The 21,034-nt window shown below is 36.2% G+C and overlaps 2 protein-coding genes across 4 annotated transcripts; both read right to left on the bottom strand.

Moving 5' to 3' along the window:
* Positions 1–2,668: 2,668 nt before the first annotated feature.
* Positions 2,669–17,792, bottom strand: LOC137394638 (casein kinase I-like). Of its 2 annotated transcripts, XM_068081390.1 has the most exons (10): positions 17,508–17,792; positions 16,170–16,279; positions 15,923–16,016; positions 15,044–15,154; positions 13,884–14,032; positions 10,496–10,724; positions 6,957–7,127; positions 6,572–6,720; positions 4,802–4,946; positions 2,669–3,565 (listed from the first exon to the last, which is right to left on the bottom strand). In XM_068081390.1, the coding sequence occupies exons 3-10, from the start codon at positions 15,996–15,998 to the stop codon at positions 3,423–3,425; spliced, it is 1,173 nt and encodes a 390-aa protein (XP_067937491.1). In that variant the 5' UTR covers positions 15,999–16,016; positions 16,170–16,279; positions 17,508–17,792; the 3' UTR covers positions 2,669–3,422. The 2 variants fall into 2 exon arrangements, with proteins under 2 accessions (XP_067937491.1, XP_067937492.1); XM_068081391.1 differs by lacking the exons at positions 15,923–16,016; positions 16,170–16,279; positions 17,508–17,792 and adding an exon at positions 15,842–15,855.
* A 308-nt stretch (positions 17,793–18,100) lies between these two features.
* On the bottom strand, positions 18,101–21,009 carry LOC137394639 (transmembrane reductase CYB561D2-like). Of its 2 annotated transcripts, none has more exons than XM_068081392.1 (4): positions 20,926–21,009; positions 20,001–20,168; positions 19,805–19,842; positions 18,101–18,730 (listed from the first exon to the last, which is right to left on the bottom strand). In XM_068081392.1, the coding sequence occupies exons 2-4, from the start codon at positions 20,155–20,157 to the stop codon at positions 18,224–18,226; spliced, it is 702 nt and encodes a 233-aa protein (XP_067937493.1). In that variant the 5' UTR covers positions 20,158–20,168; positions 20,926–21,009; the 3' UTR covers positions 18,101–18,223. The 2 variants fall into 2 exon arrangements, with proteins under 2 accessions (XP_067937493.1, XP_067937494.1); XM_068081393.1 differs by lacking the exon at positions 20,926–21,009 and adding an exon at positions 20,790–20,909.
* Between the last annotated feature and the right edge of the window lie 25 nt (positions 21,010–21,034).

Raw genomic sequence — 21,034 nt, 5'->3', positions numbered from 1 at the left:
GGAGATGGTCGGCTGCAGTACATCTTCAGCACTATTCAAAAGAGGTGTTGCTGTGGGTGATACTAGCATTGGTTTTTCCGAGTGGGTGACTGAGAAGTTGTTCTCAGAGACTTGACAAGCATCCATCTTGTCATTGTCCCTTGGTTGAACTTGAAGTGTGTTTAGCTTCTCATTAGGTTCAAATGGACTGTTATATTGTACTATCAGAGGTAGGTCTACAAATTGTCTGTATGTGTTTGTTGGGAAAAGTTTGGTTGCTTCCTTAATGAGTGTTAATATTTTCCCGGTGTTTGGTTCCAGTCCAGGCAGTGCTGAGACCAGTCTTCCTACATTTTCCAGTGAGTAGGTCATGTTGCCTTGTATCAGTATTGTACCACTGTTATACATGTTTATGTACAATGACTTACTTGTGTCTCCAAACTGTACGCCGTCTTTTAAAGCGTCTGGATCTGTCTTCCTATCACTTTTAAGTAGCTTCTTCCAGTCCTGGAGGTAACCAGGATGACAGTACGCTGCCACACTTTCATGATGTTGACACGTGATGATTTTCCTGGTTCTGTATGCATAAATTGTACTATCTTTGACTACAACATATTTTTTCTTCTTGTCCAGATGCTATATTCCTCAATTTTATGGAGACCTTTGTTTAGTGCTGCCATAATGGTAAGATAGACTGGTGCCTGCTCTGGGTTGTTTTGTCTGAGTAGAATCATTAAGATAGTAACAGGAAGTGTTTTTTGACCAGTACCATATACTGGTCTTGGTGTTTGGGGATGTTTGATACAAACAGAATATCTTCGAGTGGGTGTGTTAGGACGTCATTGAGCCCATAAGAATACACTTGGCTGTCAGGCCGCAAGGACAAGTACTAGGGTGGAGACAAGTAAAGAAGGCGGTTATATCCCTTAGTTTATCCATGTTGGACCTAAAAAAACTTAGTCGACGCAAGACTTAGTTGTGGGATGGATATTTGTACTCAATAACAACCACTTTTGTCAAGAGGTTAAACTGTCTCAAGCAATTTAAGATCGCCTATAGCGCGAATAGTGTTAGAAACATCAAGCATGTGACCGACTTTAATATTTGCTGGCGTTCTAACCCCCTTTTAGACTAGAGTCATTGTGCATTATGCGATTAAAACGGTCTTGGGGCAATCTATACAGTGACTCAATCTTCAGTTTTGGGAAAATCTGAAACCACATTATAAATATAAAATAATTTTTGACTTGCCTGCATGCTTTTTTAATTTATACTCCGAAATGACTACACAAATTTGGCAAATCTACAAAAGTTTTTTAAAGTTTCCAAAAAGTACATACCTACATACCTATAACAATACATATACGCCTACATGTACAGTATATGTAAACTATTTGTTATGAAAAGCAGAATTGCTGACGCTCAAACATTTTATGTTGTCATCATTTACAGAACGATGAGTTTTTGTACTAAATCATATTCGCTGATTGCATCAGTCCAGCCTAGATAATCTTTTAGACATAGATTATATGTTAACACATAATGTTAACACATAATATCAACACAAAGATTATGTGTTAACACATAAATGATGTGCTAACATTTGAACACTTTTTTGCGGTTGAAAATTCAAATAATTTGAATTTCTGTAAGCTATTAAAACATTGCTCTAAAAGATTGCTAGCCGCTGTTTCAAATGAGATTTCAATTCATTTAATAAACTTGCAAAATAACGTGAGTGTCTGCTAAAAGGTATATCACAAAGTTTATTAGACTTACTCATGTTTACATCTTAAGGTCCACTCAGACAAGCAAATCGCAGAGCCGGCACAAAACATTGCCTAAAGCTATGCATGATCTTATCTTTACTATAATAAGAGCAGTGTCCGTCCAACTGTCCGAAGTCATGTGAAGAGCATTAGAAAAAAGATTGCCTCACGCGAGAATTAAACCCTTGGCGCCAGATTAAAAGGTAAGCACGTTACCACTACATAACTGTAACACTACTCAGGCGCCTTACCACCTCATGAGATAATTCCTCATTCGTATACCAATTGCTCATGACAATCTCATACAGTGCACGCGGCTGACAAATATACTAGTAACCATAACTTAATCATCAGGGTGTTTGCATGTCACTTCTTGCCTTTCTACATAGAGCGCCTAAGTATTTTGCTACAGAGCTGCAACCATAGACTCTGTTGCACCAAACACTATTGTTTTTTCTCTCGATCAGAGAAACATGAGTGAATGAAGTACAAGACGTTCTTCTTATTGCTGCAAAGAGACAGCAAAATATTGGAAAGGATACGCGACCTGCCAGTCTCCGACACCAAGAATAGTCTTTCGCACATCACCAGTAGCAGAGCTGCCAACCGCTTAATTTTGCAGCCTGGATTGTTGTGAAGTTCTGATTTGCTATCTTCATTGTCTATTTTAACCTTCCATAAAAATGTGACTGCCACTCTTAATGCAAAATGACTTTCTTTGTACCACAAGTGATTTCAGATGATTTATTTCATAACAATTTGTTGATGCGAATGCTGTTTGCTTCAGACCGACTTTTCTACCATGTTGAATTTGTGTATGAGTCGAGCTACAACATTCTAAGGTTCGTTTCGTTGATATTTATATCGCTGACCTAATTTTTTTGTAGTATGAGTATAAAGAAATCCCTCAGCAGTTTATGTACATTCACTGCCTTTTATTTTCATTTGACGGTAAACAATAAATAAAATATGAGTAATAAACAATAAAATGAGTCTGGTGCGGTAAGGAGACAAAGCAAAGCTTAAAGCTAATTTAACCGCCTCAACAACACAGGCTTTGCTAGTTTTTATCTTGTCATACATAAAAGTTCAACTCATAGTTTTCTCTATTTAGGATGTGATAACATTACGTAGAACAACGTCAGAATAGTAATACATCACCTATAGATATAAAAGAAGATATCTTGCTTGGATACACCTTGAAGAATTATTTGATCAAAAATCCTGACTGGAGTAAAATCATTGTATTAGAACACATGAACGCTTCAAACTGGTATTAAATACGTAAGATCAGCAAACATTTTTAATTATAAATATTATATAAAGAGTGGAGAAACTGGATCAGATCACGGCGAACAAGGTGACAAGGTGTGGCTACACAAGGTGAAAAATGTAGAAGCATAAGCTTGTTCTATTTTGAATCTAATTTACAGTGCAAGCAGCGAGGCAGCAGGATTTGGTATCAACAATGGCACAAACCTTAACTACCAAATCAAAACAATTTATGTGACTTGATAAGAAATTGTTTCTTAACTTCTGCTGAACGTGTATCAAGGTCCAGCACAACTTATTGTGACCAAAAATCACAACTGCTATTGTCACTTGAGATCAAAACGGACTTGAGCAACACATTCCTGTACAGGATATATATTCCCAGTTGTCACAGAGCTTCCATCATTTGCGCATCATCCTAGACTTTGACCTAGTTACCATTCCATCCTCTTTACTGCGTCGTCGTAGACTGTTACTCATCACACCAGCGGAGACCTGACCAGAGGTTAATCTCGTCGGTTCCCTTGATAGATCACCGACCATTCCTGTAGCAAAATGTAAAACTGCTTACAATCTTTTTCAAGAAACACATGCACGGAGAAAAAAATTATTACTTTGAACAATTAATTATCAGCAAATGTAATTGCATGACTGTTACAAGAAAATTACTGGAAAAACTAACAATTTTGTTCCGCATATCACAAACAATCACCAATTTGAAATTCAATGTACGGAAACCTTGAAAAGGGCTTAAGTTCGAACTTCATGATTTTTATACTCTGTTCAAATTATATTGCTTTTTATGGCGTTAAGAAGTTAAGCTCACATACAGGCGATGCGGGCAGAGTTTTTGCTAGCAGTTGCCTAGTCTACCTCTAGTCTAAATACACATATAACAAGAGGTTTAGGGCACAAGTAATAATCCTTGCATACAATTACTATCACTATAACAATTCATTACAATGACTTATTATTATAAATTAATAATGTCTGTTCACAACCAGAGCACACATTTAGATTGTGTAAACGTAAATGGCAGAAATGGCTTTTAAAGTAAAATAAACAATAGCAGGATCAAAATAATTTAATTTATGAAGCTATGAAACTTAATAACAAAGAGACAACTTCAAGCGTATAAAGCCAGTTCTGACTACAAACTGTAGCAAACATATCAATGAGTGCAATGAGCTTTTATTCAACACTGTTAAATATAAAATAAAAATATGTCTTCAAATTTAGAATGAAATAAAAATTGAATGCTCCAACCAATTGCAGAGTAGTACACAAGCTGAAATAAAAATTGAACGCTCCAACCAATTGCAAAGCAATACACAAGCTATAATATCATCACATGTTAATTGCAAGCAACAGATATCAACTGGTAGAGGTATTTCTCTGTTTCTCAATGCATATTTATTAAGCGATCTTTGGCAAGTTGGAGGTAAGTTAACAGATTTATTGCATCCAAAAGGTTTAATACCGCTCCACTGACAAAAGAGGGCAAAATATAGGTGATAAGGGCTAAATTTATCTTCCCAAAATTCTGACGAGCCATTTGAAAAATACAACGCAGGCCTCTATTTGAACACCACCTCCAATTTACCGCCACTATAGAGAAAGGGTTAAAAAATAGAGCGCCATGGCGTTCAATTAGAGGTTTTACAGTATGTCACTTATCCAACAGGACTGCATTCAAATGGCATTTAACCTGACTCAAGTTTCATGCTGGGCCTTCAAGACAGGGATGAAAGGTTTGTGATAGCAGGCAGCTGTAACCATACCATTGTGAATAGGATTGGCAGCAGTCATCTGCCGCGCTCCTCCAACAGCACCATGTGGTCTAGTCAACCCGCTGTGCACTTGCCTAGAGCCAGATGCTTCTTGTCCTGAAGCGTGAGATGCGGCTGCTGCTGAGGTACCACCGGCCTAAATGGCAGAACAGGCGTACTAAGAGTATTTAAGCCAGGATGAACATTACAGCTACTGGAATATCTTGAAAAAGATATAAATATAAGGCTACCAGTACAATAGGTTTTCATTAGTATTCTACCTGATCTATATAAACTTGTGATATGGCTTATTACAGAGCAGCCAGTCACGCATAACTTACAAAATAAATTTAAATAAAGAAAAAATATGTTGACATGCGTTCTGTAAAAAAGTCATCCATATTATTGAATTTATGCAATTATGCAATTAAATGATACAGATTCTGGTAGCCGTTATACTTTGGAGTTATGCTCATTTGAATTATGCTTAAATTTAAATATACACATATATTTATATGTATAAATACGGTGGACCCTCCCTATACGACATTAATTTGTTCAAGTGTTGGCAAAATAAGGCGAAAATGTCGCATAAAGGGTATGAAAACCCGTAGTAATTATCTAACGCAAACACCCCTAGTAAAAAACATTAAAATTTTAATACTGTACATGTATATTAAAACTTTGTAACAAAATAGTATGTTAACCTTATTAACTATAGTTACCTACACTTTACTATATTTAGTAGTTATTATCTGTAATAAAATGTAACGTTACAATGTACTATGTGCAGTACGTACCGTAGGGAGTTCTTACCTTCGAGGCAGACGTATAAAATGAACGTTCAGCTTAACTTAATGACTTTAGCTTACTAAACACATACTTAAAGCTAAGTTTTAGTATGTATTTTTAACTATTTCACTGATCATCAACTTTTTTATCGCTACAATTTCATCACCTATCTGTTTCCGGTTTCGTTTTCACAACAACTAATAACGAATAATACCGAACTGCGGGAGATCGAGCATCGTATCTCTTTCATTCGTTGTTAGAAGGATTTCAGCGAATAGCAGATCGCCACATCTGTTATTCCGACGTAAGCAGCACACTGACTGCCAAATTCGAATATTGAGAGAAATTTTTGTTAATATTGTGTGGCAAAAAATAGTTTGTATGAAAAGGGCGAAAAATCATCGTGTTCTACATCGTAGGGGAAAAAAATTGTATAACAGCGTCATCATAACCCGAGAGCACGCTGCATGTCACAAGGCTTATGCTTATACATTTGAAGCAGGTTTATTTCACCAAGTTTGTACATATGAAGAGAAGAGCCCTTTGCAGTGTCAATCAGACAGTCGAGACGTTTGCCATTTGAACGTTTTTTCTTCTCTTTTTTAATTTTGACAAAAGAAAATTTTTTATAGCCACATATACATGTAGATCCCGCTAATTCTGTGAGCTGGTAGTGGATATCCTGCATTCGCTGAAAACTTCCCAATATATATTTCAAGGAAAGATGGTTCACTACACTCTGCATAGTCAGCAAGAAAGGCTTGCATTAGACTTATACTGTTGATAAAGTGTTGTTTTTGATAAAAAGAATTGGCTTTATGTGCCAATCGATTGCATCAGCATAAGCAACCCATCATGTCAAAAAACGTGCTGGAAAAATAGCTGTGAGCATGCATAACACGGATCATTGAGCGTAATGCTAAATCATTTAGCATAGAATTTTACTGACAAAACTAACATCAAACTGAGCTAAAATAGTCCTGTACTTACAAATTTAAGCATGTTCCAATCAAAGACATAATCATATGTATATCCATGTCTATGAAACAGATTCCTAAATAGCTGCCTCAAATAGCTGTAGTCAGGTTTGTCATCAAACCGCAGAGATCTGCAGAAGTTTAGGTAAGTGGCAAACTCGGCTGCAAGCAAACAATCACACAAAACCGTCAAATCTATATCTTATTGTAACTATGAACATATTTTCCTCAAAACAAAAGCCAGACTATGAAATGATATAAGTGAATGGAGATCTCCTATAGCATGTCTGTGGCGGCTCAGCACTAGGTTTGAGTAACAACATAGCTTGTTATATTAGACGACGATATTCGTTCAGGGACACCGATGCCACAATTTCTATAAAGATGTGAGTTCTTACACGGAAATCCCTTGCTCAATTCTTCGATCGGGGTCGCCATTTTCTTCTCGCTGATTCGTTCATATTTCTGCCTTTTGGTTGCAGCTTTAAGGCCCTGCCAAGGGAGACTACCTCTCAAGAAGTACATGAGTACATAGCCAAGCGACTCCATATCGTCTCGCCTACTCTGCTCTGTATAGGAAATATTACAATTTTTAGAAGGCGATTGAACAGCTGTATAGTAGGTCAACTCATCAAGTGGCAATAATGTATCACCACATCTAGCATATGTTACTAGTTAGACATGGTATGTTTGGAACCTACTGCAACGTCAGGCTAATTTCGTATGAATATTTGTGAGTGCTACTTGCTGGTCACAAGCAAACCTCACAGCATCAAAAATGTAGGCCTAGCATGGACTGATTTATCATTTAGAGGGAGTAAGAGAGGATGTAACAGAGGTGAGGATAAATTACATTGCAGACTGGCCAGATATAACAATCAACAAGTTTATGGGTAATATAAATATATATAATATATATGGATAAAAGAGTGTGTATTAATGAAGCTCGTAGAAAATTGTATCACCACCTTGTGTTGTTACATATTCACCTACATTTTCTTTAACACATTTCATAACGACGAAGGAGGGTTTTAACACTATCTACGCAATACAAAATCATTATAATGTCAGCTACCAATCAGTTCAAAGTAATCAATCAGTTTTATCTGGTGCAGTCTAGTAGATGACCCTAAAGTAAGATTGTCATGGTCTTATGTGTATTATACATTATATATTTGTTATATTTCATATTCTGCACATATGCACTAGATGATTTTTGTTATTCTTACGCATTAGGGATATCACATTTGTTTTGCATCGTTCTAAATACAGAATGGCTAATAATAAAACAAGTTAAGCACCTGAGGATACAATTTACAACACCTTTGAAAATTGTTCCACCACACATTTTCAATAACTGATTAGGTCTATCAATATTACCAAATGAGCACGATATACACGAACCTTTTCCGAAACCTTGAGATTCATTGTCATGGCAACATCCATGTTTATTTATGATAGTTAAATGATGTGACCAAAGAATGCTCCATAGTACTGGATAGCGAAAAGAATATACGAGAACATCGCCTTGACAACACACAAGACTAGCACACAAAATTGATCTAATGTCAATATGTCAATGCTACAATGATAGCCCGAGTTCTTTGTCGTGATCTGCAGCACCAGCACAATCACTGTAGATGATAAGTAAGTCAGGCATCAACTCAGGTAACTGATAAAGCTTCCCTTTTCTGATACTATTCCTTCTAGGCTGAACACTAACGGAGTGACTATAAACACTGACAAAGCACATCATTTGGGTAGCTGACGGCGTTGTCAATGGTGGTGTCTAAACAAACAAAGTGGTCTACATCAGGGAAAAACCAATGCGCCTATGATTGACCCAATGAGTTGATTCTCAACTGATATAATATCTATTCTATTTTATCCACTTTCAAAATGGGCTGATTTCATGTAAAGTTCGCTTTCGGACATGGCCCAAACAACTATTTATATACGGACAAAGATGTTCAAACTTGTAAAAGATGTACGAAGACATTGTATAAATTGGACCAGTCGATGAAAAAGTTCAGATCAGATTAACTTTTAGATAATTGAATCTGCAAAATTCCCAATCATTTTTGCGCGTCTGATTAATTTCATGAAATCAAACTACTTTTGTACTTGAATCATTTTCGTCATTGATTTGTGATGTTGTTTCGTTGAGAAAATATATTAAAATGCAAAAAAGGCATAATTGCTATGACAAGTCAACGAAAATCCATGTTAGATGACTTATATGCTGCCGATACTTCAACAATGGTAATGGAAATCCAGAAAGGATACCAACGAGACCAATTCTCATTGGTCAACCTAACTATCACTATTGGTGGCATCAGTTTGTATAACCGCAGCAAATATCTATACTATGATTTCATCGGTGTGTGACCTGGTCTAAGCTTGCAAGATCAAACTAGCTGATGAGTTTAGGCAATAACCACAGCTGAGGTTTAATAAACCATTGATACCAGTTGTTACACAGACAACTTGTTTGCTTAGGGGAGCCATATTGGCGAGAACCACTGAGCGTGTCAAATGATAAGTTTAAAAAAAGTAAGCAGTGAGCCTTGTAGTCCGGTAGTAAGCAGACCATCTAGGATTCTAGGGGCTAGCGGCTCAAGAGACATGACGAGTTTGCTATTCAGTATGAGGAGAAAGTTTTGCAAGGCATTGCTCTTTAGGTCATAAGGCCGCTTTGTCGATTGCTGCATGACATGTTAATTCATAATCATGAATGGAAAATCAAATTTTGGTAGCCAATAGAGACAGTATAAATAGTGATTATGAGCAGAAAAAGCTACATTTACAATATGGATCAAGATCGTCCTGCTTTATTTACATGGCTCGCTTAAAATATCACTGATGGTTCACTTTACGCAAGATGTTTTTTACTGTTGATAAAGCCAGTACGGCCTTGACGTGCCTTGTAGCAACAGTATGCTACGGTTCTTGATGGAGCTCAAAGATTTGAATCGGTATGGTAAGATATTTACCTAAAACAACCTTGTCAAAATGTAACAATCACGAAGCTGACCAGACTACTCTTAACGTGATGGGATATAGAATCATCGTCACAATATACCTACACTACTATAAACGTGTCCACAATAAGAGGAATTCAATGCCGAACATATAGTTTAAATTGGTGTCAGTGATGTAGCCATTCTCCTTCGCAATGCATGATAGCTACTAAAGAAACATGCACACAAGTATACAGACACAGAAGGGCCTGCCTGATCACACCAACGAAATTCATGTATATTATTAGTGTGGCCAATGTGTGGTTGATACATTGTGTCTGTGAATGAATACATTCGTCGACATAAGTAAAATGGAAACCGATAAATCTGTGATTGGACGAAAGAGTTGGTTACCAATGAGGAAAATCGCGATTTCATGTTATTTATTTGCAACAGGAAACAGATTTCATAGGAGATTCGCATTTGCATGATGACAAGGGATTCACACAACCGACTATTTATGTATAAACACTTGTAATAGATATGTACTGAGACTGGGGTGAATTGGAACATTCAATGAAACCTGTAGAGCAATAAAAACAACTGCACTTGTAAGTGTAATTGCTATCCCAAAATGTTGATGAACCATATTAGATAATAATGGTAATGGGAAATCCACCAAGGATGCCATGACCTTCACATGAATGAGGCCAATTCTCATTGGTCAACCTACTTTTCTATATGACACGTGATTTGGCAGCAAATGACAGCGTCAGGACATGCAGCCAGAGAAAGTATTTATAATTTATACTACATGTAGACTATGTATATTGTTGGTGTATGTAGCCAGGCTTTCACATGAAGCTGTTAGTTGCTCACAAAAGGCTGTCCATCAATGGTAACCTGCTGTTGCCATTGGCAAGCTGCTATTGATATGACTAGTGAACAAGGTCATAACATGTTTTAACTGCACTCACCGATGCCCAAGTGGGTGTTGACACTGGCGTATCTCGCTGTGCCGGTCAGGTTCTTATTCTCGCGGTAAGCTATGTGCTGGTGTGTTCTACTATCTCTGTATTTCTTGGCTAGTCCAAAGTCTATTACGTATACCAAGTTGCCCTTTTTACCGAGACCCATTAAAAAGTTATCTGGTTTAATGTCTCTATGTATGAAATTCTTGGAGTGAATGTATTCAATACGGCTTATCTAAAAAGAAGAAAAAAATAAAATGGTTTCATTACTAGGAATTATAAATAATATCTAGTCTCTCAAAATACCTATTTACGGCAGTTAGTAGTAATATATATTACACGAAGTCACAGAGAAGTTGGCACTAAATAAAATGACTTCAACAAAACTATCCCTCCTAATTTAGCAGAAGGAATGCTGCACTGCATTGAGTCACAATACGGCTTGTTTCACTAACTACCTGCCCAAAAATATCTAGTAGTCAAGGTCCACGAAAATAACTGTTTGTCTCTGGGGGATGGTTTCATTCGACCAATCACAGTTGCCAATTATGCTACTGAGTGAGCTTTTCAGTTACCGTACTAAATAACTCAAGGAGAGAGATTAATTTGGTGATAAATTGAAACCTCTAAACTTACACGTCAAAAGCAACTATAAATAAATACACAAACACCACCACATCGTTAACTGGCTATATTGCAAAATCAAGCAGGTCATTTGCTATTTAAGTCACACATGCTGCTTGCCAAGAGCCAAACTGTAAAAATAACCTATAAATCAACAGGGTTTTGAAGAAATAAAGAGTGAGAGTTATTCGGAGTATGATCAACTTGGACCTATAATTGCCCACTGTTGCAAGATGTTGACTAACTGGTACAATAATATGTAGTGTTTTTACCTATGATATCAGACAAACAACTAACTATGAAGCAATGGTAAGGGGTACCTAATGATTCTCTAGTCAGCCGAGTATGATAATTGAGCATTCGAGCAATTCTAAATTCTCTAGCCCAATTCAGCTGCTATATGATTAATGAGAAATATCCTACTTGTAGTGCATAAGTGCTATAACTAATGATTGTATAACGATAGCGTACAATTTGAGGCCCAACGAGGAAAGGGAGCCGCAAGCCAAGCTGACATTAAGAATGACCGTGGAGTGATATTCATAACAGTATAGCCAGTGTGCTGTGAATAACTGGCTGGCGGCCAGCTTGATGCGCACCAGTGAACAAGTGAAGAGTGAAAAGTTCCTGACTTGCTATTGGTATGCACCAATTATCTGACACAAGCTAGAATGGTGAAGTGCGAATGTGAAATAAGAACCGGAAAAGCAATCCGCCTTTGCTTGACATTTCTAATTCATATTTCAACTGCTAACTGGGTCATCAAAATGTTTTTGAATTCAAACAATTGCTTTTCGGACAGCCATCAGGAACAAATTGTGGTCATAAACCAAGGCTGGACTGTATTAAACAAAATGACAAATCTTCTCTAGGATAAAAAACATGCAAGGCCTATCGACTTGTAATGTACTATCGACTTGCAATGTACTATCGACTTGCAATGTACTGTAGACGGTACAATAACGTAAACCTCTTTTTATGTAAACTCCACTTAACAAAAGAATTTATGTGAAGTTTTTGCTTCAGATTACAAAATAAATTCCATATAACAAAGCGTCAAGTCGTTACAAGTTCTCAAACTCGATTCAAATAACGAGGAGTCCCCTAGTTAGCTTTGAAAATTTTGTCTTCTCCACATTGCTGTAAAGGAATATCTATATTATATACGCTAGTAGCCTCACAGTGTGACGTGAGAGATGGTCAGGCGTGCCAATAAAGCACAGGGAATAAGAAGCTGCGCTATTATTCATAAATACCAAACAGCAATCAATCGTTGCAAGTGTTAGTGTGGGTCTATCAAGCTGAAAGTCACGAGTTGTAGTCTCGCTGAAAGCAAACTTTTTTATAACCTCTAACCATGGCATTGGAATGACGGACAAAAACTGTACTTGTTATATTAAAGATATATTTTTGTCTTGTTTTATTTCAAGCATATAAAATGTTTTTTTTTCTTTTTTATTTGCAGCATAAACCTTACTGTGCAGAAAAAATGAAATAGATCTAAAAGGGCATTGCAGGTGTGCGCGCCCCTCACGTAAAATAGCCTCAATCATGGACCATAAACAGAGCGAAAGTCACAAGAAAAAGTAAAAAACTTGTCGATATAAGTCAATAATACTACAATTACTGTACAGTCATTAAATTAAGTAGTTAAGTTAAGTTTTTTCCTTTTTGAAGGGCCGACTCGGTGAATTTAGGAAAATCTCGGAATGGATTAGACTATTTACATATATTTTATTGTTCATATAATATAAAATCCATATACATAAGCATTACCAGAACAGATTATTTACGTTGCAGAGGCGTCTACTGTATAAGATTAAAGACTGTAGATAGGACTATAAGATAGAGATAACTGTGGTAAAGATAACTCTATGGCATACGAGCTACTCATTTGTAATGTAAGAGCTGCTGATACCACACTAGATGTGTTTAATGTCTCTGAGCTGGTAGCCCTGGGAGTTCTATCTGCTAATGACAAAGAACAGTCCATAAATGAATGGTAAATTAACTCAATACCTACCTCACTCTTTTAGACTGAACCAACACTACTAATAGTGATTCTCGTTTTTTCACAACAAACTTTTAAACAAATAGATATGTTCCCACTGCTAGTAAGAAATGCATTCTAGTTCAAAATCATCAAAAAAAGAACCACCAGCCTTAAATGCTTTTGATGCTCATACAACAGTTGTGATGTCTAATCAATATTGATGTCAATACTTAAAATTAATATTAAGTGCTGATACCACAAGGCAACTGAAAGGCTGTTTTTACCAAAAAGCTTCAACGTGCCTGACAATGCAAAGATCTCGCCTACACCTTTTAAAGATTTTAAACAATTAATCCCATGGTACAAAGAGGCTTGATGAACTTGGTCAATAAATGAAACCTGAATTTCTTAAAAATCAAATATTTGAGCTTGTTCTTAGCAAACTCCTAAAGCATAGAAGGCCTTGTGAGAAAACAGCATATGTGAAAGCATTCCGGGAGAAATTCATGATCAAATGCTATTACAAAATGGCAGATATGGCCAAAGATGGCATAAGAGCATATTTGAATGTATGACAACTTGAGATTTTTTCCTAGAACAGCTTCAAATTAAAATTTTAAATTAATCTGATGTTCCAAAGAGTAAATCTGACTGCAAATCTCTCAGATAAAATAGTTGACAAATCCTCACACTATAAAAGGTAAAATGTTATGAAGGCTGCTCATAGATTTAGAACCCGAATCTACCCAAAATGTACACTATAGAAACACTACTTACAAGTTGGTCCGCTAACAGCAACGCAGTTTTGAGGCTAAACTTTCTGTTGCAGTAGTTGAATAAATCCTCTAGACTTGGTCCAAGCAGCTCCATAACCATGACATTGTAGTCACCCTCAGCACCACACCATTTGATTGCCGGAATACCAACTGCAGTCATTAATATGTAAAGATGAGTACATGGTGCGAGTGAGGTCATATAACTAGGTCTATTTTGAACAAAGTGAATGATAAAGAGAGGATGCCTAGACAAGAATGACCGCCAGTCTGTAGTAATGTCACTACGCAGAAATAGAACGAATGAGTAGATAGCTTGGAGGCTTCACAAATAGAATCTTAAGCAGCAGCATCCCGGTCAATTAACGCATATGATATATATATGTACAGTCTTACTAACTCAGTAAAACACAAACACTATATTTTAAGGAGTTCTCATCGTTCAGCTAGCAACTAGCCTCATTTCCTACTAGCAACCATCAATCATTAGGCTGTGCATAGGAATGAGATTATCTTCTGATGAGCTATACAGACAGGCCTATGATTGTTAGTCACTAATCAGATGTCAACAGGCTGTCTGAGTCGAGCGCCAAGCCCATTCGACAAACCCGCATAAGTTCACGGACTCTTTGTTTGCCATGTGGAGAGTTGTCAATCCATAGCTGACATTATTCAAGTTTGGGTCAAATATCAGCATTTACACATTTATATGTAGCAGTAACTCTCTGTTTAGATTATGAGGCAATTTTGACGAATCATGCATTTCCTTAGGTGAGTCAAACAGTTTGGACTTCACGATGTGTTAATCAATGAGGCGGTGTGATGCAAAAAGCTAGAAACGTATCAACTTTTTTATTAATATGCTATTGAAAGAAAGCATTGTGACCAATGATGTGTGCAATATACACAACAGAGAAAATTTGTGCAATACCTCTTTAGAAGCAAGTAAATCTAAAATCCATTGCACACAACTAGCTAATATTTTTGCTAAAATTTGCAACATGTGTACTTGGAGTAGCATGGGATGAAGAGAAAAGATTATTGGTGTGACCGGATCCAGCAAGTCAATCCTAAATCTTATACACAAATATCTGACTTACACCTCCCACATTTTGACTAAACAGAGTTAATAACATTGTGAGTGGGTACCAGCTAAAACCTTACCTCCGCCTTGAAGTATTCTGTAAATTTTGCTCTCAATGTGCAGCTGCGGGTGTTTGAGTTTAACGCACTCGAGCTTAACCCCTACTTCCTCACCCGTGGATACATCCGTACCTACAAAGTCAAGCAGTTAACAACACTAGTCTGTGTAGAATAGACAAATAGGGAGGCTAGTTGCAGTCATCTTTACAACCACCGATAATTATTGATTAGCCAGTGGCAACGAACTATCATGATGGAGAAATGAAAACTGATAGGAGAGTGAATGATACATGGATGCAAAGTTGAAAAGTACTGGAGAATGAACTGTGTGAATTAGATTGGCGACAAAGAAGCAGGAGGCAATTTATTTCAATTGAGTAGACTAAGAACAAAGCATCATCTTTCTAAGACAACCGAGAATATTATTGATTCAGATATTGAAGCAACTCAAGAAGACGTCTCTTTGAGAAAGCAGCAAACACAGAGTTCTTGCTCAACCGCAACCACACAATCAACATTATATAAAAACATCTAACCCGAAAGAAATATGAAACAATTGATTTCACAGTCAGGCAACCGAAATGCAAATGAGATATTATAACTCAAGTATTTTTCACAGAATTCAGAAAATCCTAATATGCTTCACAAAATACTAACCTAGGTATATGTTCCTGAAATACTAACCTAGGTATATGTTCCTGAAATACTAACCTAGGTATATGTTCCTGAAATACTAACCTAGGTATATGTTCCTGAAATACTAACCTAGGTATATGTCCCTAAAATACTAACCTAGGTATATGTTCCTGAAATACTAACCTAGGTATATGTCCCCGAAATACTAACCTAGGTATATGTTCCTGAAATACTAACCTAGGTATATGTCCCCGAAATACTAACCTAGGTATATGTCCCCGAAAGATCCGCTTCCAATCTTTCTTCCTAGCCTGTATTTATTCCCAACTCTCAGCTCCATATTTCTGTAAGGTCAGTCCTGATAAAACGATGCAAGTAGGATTTGAAATACTAAAACAATGCATAATTGAGCAGCAATAGCCAACTTATGTGTGCCTTAACCACTGCTGTATTATATAACAACATTCATAACATAAATAACAGCTAACGTGTCAAATGAACTATAAAATACCTTTATCAAGAAGCACCCAATTTCAGTTTAATAGAGATCGAAGTCAATGTTCCATTTTCTTGCAGAGACTAAGGTGTTATCAAGTTTTCAATCCGGAGTCAACTTCAATGCTGAAATTTAGAGAACCTAAGAATATTTAAAGTATATTCACTAGGGTTTTAATGACTTTATGCAATTGAAGATATACATGATATTGAATCAACAATGTTCACAAATGTAAAAAGGTTAATGATTCGAATAGTCAGACAAAAATGACGCAAAACATTGGTAAACTATACCTGAGAATCATAATAGATCGTCCAGTTTTACACATATAATCAATATTTTAAGAAAAATTTGACAAAAGAATTAAGTGAAAAATGTAAACAATGAAATGTTGAAAACAAGGTCTATGTCGATCCTACACTGTAAAAAGTTGAGCTGTCAGTGTTGGTTAAGCCTTAGGATACGGTCAGTTATATAGCACTGTTAATAGAAACTAAATATTCATGATTTAATTTATAGTAATGTAAATCAGACTGATCCACTTTTCAAGGGATACAAGCGGTGAGCTGAAAGTTAAATATTGCAAAAAACTAGATCTATGAAATCAAATTTACTATAGAATAATCCAAGTTTTCTATATTGGATTATTCTATAGTACATATAGAATAGTTTACTGTAGAATAATAGTAAATTATCTATATTAACTATTGCAACAATGTGTTTAACTGTAAACTATGCATTTTTATTCTATGTAGCATGCGGGTCACGGTCATCATATGTAATGCTAAAAATGAATGAAGCTATAAATAATGAGTATATAAACAGCACTTCATCGTCGAGCTTGGTTATAATTGGGTGGCAGACTTATTGGCATTAGCTATGTCAGCACCTCTCAATCGGCCCTCTGTTTGAATCTATAAAAGTTTGTTTATGCTAACTACTCTTTTCACCAGCAATGAAGCCAAAAATATAAAATAATTTAACATGATGATACAACCAAGGTTTGTGTTTTGACGCTGAGATCATCGTAGTTCTAAGTCGAGCATTAGGTCAAAATGAAATGGGATATTTAAGCGATCCGACAAAACATTAGACCTAACACAATTTGGCTAAACAAAAAATATAACTAAACAATGAATATACTTGACTAGTGGCAGCTAGCAATTTCACTGCGGTATGATGATTTCTGTGAGGTCTACGGAAACAACTATGCTAAAGACACAGTGAAAAGTAGGCTTAAACGATTGTTCGCCTTGAGGATACAAATAAAAATATTAGTGACTAAGTAACAATTAACAAAAACACTAAATATTACGCAGTTCCAACAGACGCCTAAATAAAAAAATTACCTACCTTTTGAAATACTGTAGAAGTGTTCAAATAGCTTGTATCATTCAGTAAGAAACTTCACGCGACTTTTAATACCAACACAGAGTGCCACGAGATGAAATTAAAAAAAAGTTTTTCGTAAAAAATTGTATCAAAGCAAGATGTGAGCCAATAGTTAGCGTTAAGAATTCGCGAAACAAAGATAATGACAAAGAAACTAATGTCGTTTTTCCTTCTTGTGTAACTAACAAACGTTAGCTCCAACCAGACATGCGCAGTCAATGGAATTCACGACCCATATGTTTCACGGCTTTAGAAATATACAAAACCGACATAGGACTTCAGCACAAACTAACGTCTTCTTAAAACATAAACAAATACCACGTGCGTTGAAATAACGATCAGAACTTACTTCTAAACCACGCCCATATTGATTTACGCGTAACAGCATGTAAGCTAACAGGTTGTTAAAACGTTCAAGATTGCACCTATTTTAACAATGTTTTGAGAAAGAACTCGCCAAGAAAGAACTCGCCAACAGACTTGTATGCATTCGCATATGCGTGACCAAATTATACAAATGCATAAACATGAATAAGCACACACATGAATGATAATTGTATGGACTCATGATGGTTTATTCTATAATAAAAATCAATCAAATTAAAAATACTTGAATCACAATTGTTTATAACTAGAGATGTACACAGATCATAACATAGCTATTATGCAATTAGCCTTTACTGACGTTGCCGACGCATACGAGGTAGATAGTGTGTAGTGATCTGAGTCATAATTACGAGAGCTAAGATGTCGATGCAGGCCACACAAACATACCATGCCACGCCGGTGATGTTGGCTACAGCCCAATCCGACCTCATTGCAAAATTCAAATCCAAAGTGACAAGTGTATAATTCAGCAAACCAAAAGTTGCATGATATATCTTCGCTTGGCCTAACGAAACAAAATTCTTGATCAAATTAGGATATAGTAAGCCTATACCAGCCAAAACCTGGCCACAACTTAAGAAGACAGTGATTGCACCCAGTCGTCCATGCGCAGTTGTAAAATGAGCAACATTGTTATTATTCTTGTTGGTGAATATGGCCATACATCCCAGAATTGCGCAGGTCAGCATCATCACTTGAAATACCCAATGAGAGCGGACCTGTAGCTTCCTATCACCTCGAATAAAAGAGCTTTGTTGAGAAAACATGAGAATCCCCTCAGTCATGAAGAGCACAAACTACAAAAATGAATAGAGAACTTAATAACAACTCATCGACCTCTATTCCAGCAACTTTCTCTATGCTACAAAAACTTCTCTATACTATGATAAATTTCTACTATAACTTTCTACACCCTTGAAGAGCACAAATTCGAATAATGCAGGAAAAATATTAACAGGGTATGTATCGTTTGCTTGACAGAATTTTTTTGCTCAACCCATCAGCATCTTGTGAGTATTTCTTAAAAGCATTGTATAAATTAAGGCGTATTGAAAATACTTTTTTTAGTCGAATGGGGGATGATGAATCCCTAAAGACGGTTGGCATGATTAATATGATGATGAAACATAGTGCACTCATTAATCATGTGACTTACTAATCATGTGACCTACTAAAAGTAGAGCTTCACAATATGCCGATTTAATTGTTAGGTGGCGATTTTGAATGTAGACAATTTGAAAATCGCCACCATTTAAAAAGATATCGTCATTCAAATGAACAATTTAATCGTGTAATGGCGGTTCATCTCACGCCTGTTGATTTTCAATGTGAGTGATACTGGAACTAAAACGCAGAGGCCTTCTAGCCCTAAAATACGTTCAATCCATGGCCATTCACAGACACGAGCATCTATGAAATAAATGTTTCTTAATTATCACGAAAACAAAACAGTTTCATTTTAAGTTAAAAAAAATGTACAAATAAATAAATATTAACAAGTTTTTTACACAATAATAATACTAGCGTGATATATTGCAAACAGTCTATAAATAGATGAGTCGTGGTATACTTGTATCGTGATTCGATATTGCGAATTTGCAATATCGAATCCTCACATGATTTTTGGAAATCGTGAAGCTTTAATTAAATGGTGCTGAGATGGCTGCCCTATTTCTTCACAGTTCATCTTAACTGGGTACTCATTGCTGCTGAACCTATTTGGAATTTACCACATTGTAGGCCTATTTGTAAACTATATGAAATTTATGCGAGATAATGCTACTTTTTCCTCTTCAAAGCTATTAGGCACATGCGTACAGATCTATGAAACTGAAATGCTCTACGGAATGAAAATACAAAATAGTACTCACAGCTAATGTCATGAGGAACGGGTGCCACGAAAATAAACCTACAAAGAGAATAATGTTGCATATAGCTTGTAGTACGATCAGTTGATGGACTTAATATCTCAATTGAGATATTTACATTTTCAAGTCTCGTTTTTTCTTGTCAAACAAAAGACATCAAGGATATAACTAGTACTGCATACGGTGTAAACTAACTCACTCGAGCCGGGTACAACACTGTACGCTATCATGCAAGTGAAGGTGAAGACGAGAGCGTGAGCAACCATTGTGGCTACCATAGTTCGACGGGCAGCGTATGTTTTTAAATCTGGTTGCTTTGAACTCTGAGCAAAAGGCTGCTCACTATCATTTATCATCTATCTCCTTTCTACAACAAATGCAAGATAATTATATCTGCAAGTACAATATTCCGTTCAGGCTTCAATCATTATGAACAAATCACTACTCATCTCCTTATACGAGGAAGCACCAATGAAAAGCTGTCACAAGTAGATGAATGACAGGCATCACCTGACTAGTGAAACGATGACCCATAAGTGTGCAAATAGAAACTGACTTAATGAATTAAACAATATTTATAAAAAAAAACTGTTCACTAGAAGGTGAAAGCGCAAGAAATAAATTAGAGTAAAAATCTTGTTTCAATCCTCCAGCGAGCAGCCTGGTCGCGAAAATCTCCATTTTTTAAAAATAATTTTCCACGTTAAAATGGTTTAGAATGGCGACCAGGTTAGCCAAGTGTTGCATGAATAAGCTGTTCGAACTGTCATTGAAAAACTCATGCCTCAAAGGAAAGGTTTAATAAAGTTATATATAAAGCCAGATAAAAATTCATTGGTTTGTAACAGAAAATGACAGGTGTACTAGCTTAATAACTGCCAATAACAAATTTATTGATAAAATTTAATGTTGAATATTAGGCTACATTCTACAAAAAATGTACTGCTACCACGAAGAATCTACTTTCTAAAATGTAAAGCTCACTAACTTCCTTTAGGTAATTTTCTTATATAGACTATTCAAGCGAAATTAAATTCAAACGTGGGTTTCAATTATGCTCAGATTAGTGATAGAGCTTCAATGTGATGCTTTGTAAAACTTATGTTAGTAGATTTTATACGTACCGTAGGTAAGTTTACTATGCGGATACAAAAATCGATTGCGTCACTATATTTATTAGCGTGCCTTCGTACCAACGCTACTCGCAGAAGTAGCGCGAATTGTCTATAATAA

The sequence above is a fragment of the Watersipora subatra genome, chromosome 4 (assembly GCF_963576615.1).
Source record: "Watersipora subatra chromosome 4, tzWatSuba1.1, whole genome shotgun sequence".
Taxonomy (NCBI): Eukaryota; Metazoa; Bryozoa; class Gymnolaemata; order Cheilostomatida; family Watersiporidae; genus Watersipora; species Watersipora subatra.
Note: the sequence above shows the minus strand (reverse complement) of the source record. Positions and strands in the feature narration are given on the sequence as shown.

Excerpts from the sequence above, each read along its gene's own strand:
- LOC137394638 (XM_068081390.1), bottom strand. The coding sequence starts at position 15,998 with ATGGAGCTGAGAGTTGGGAATAAATACAGGCTAGGAAGAAAGATTGGA. Across the intron at positions 15,155-15,922 it reads TTTCGGGGACATATACCTAG|GTACGGATGTATCCACGGGT; the intron begins GTTAGTATTTCG and ends TTGACTTTGTAG. Across the intron at positions 7,128-10,495 it reads CAACACCCACTTGGGCATCG|AGCAGAGTAGGCGAGACGAT; the intron begins GTGAGTGCAGTT and ends TTTCCTATACAG.
- LOC137394639 (XM_068081392.1), bottom strand. The coding sequence starts at position 20,157 with ATGATAAATGATAGTGAGCAGCCTTTTGCTCAGAGTTCAAAGCAACCA. Across the intron at positions 19,843-20,000 it reads CAGTGTTGTACCCGGCTCGA|GTTTATTTTCGTGGCACCCG; the intron begins GTGAGTTAGTTT and ends TTCTCTTTGTAG. Across the intron at positions 18,731-19,804 it reads CGTTCCTCATGACATTAGCT|TTTGTGCTCTTCATGACTGA; the intron begins GTGAGTACTATT and ends TCATTTTTGTAG.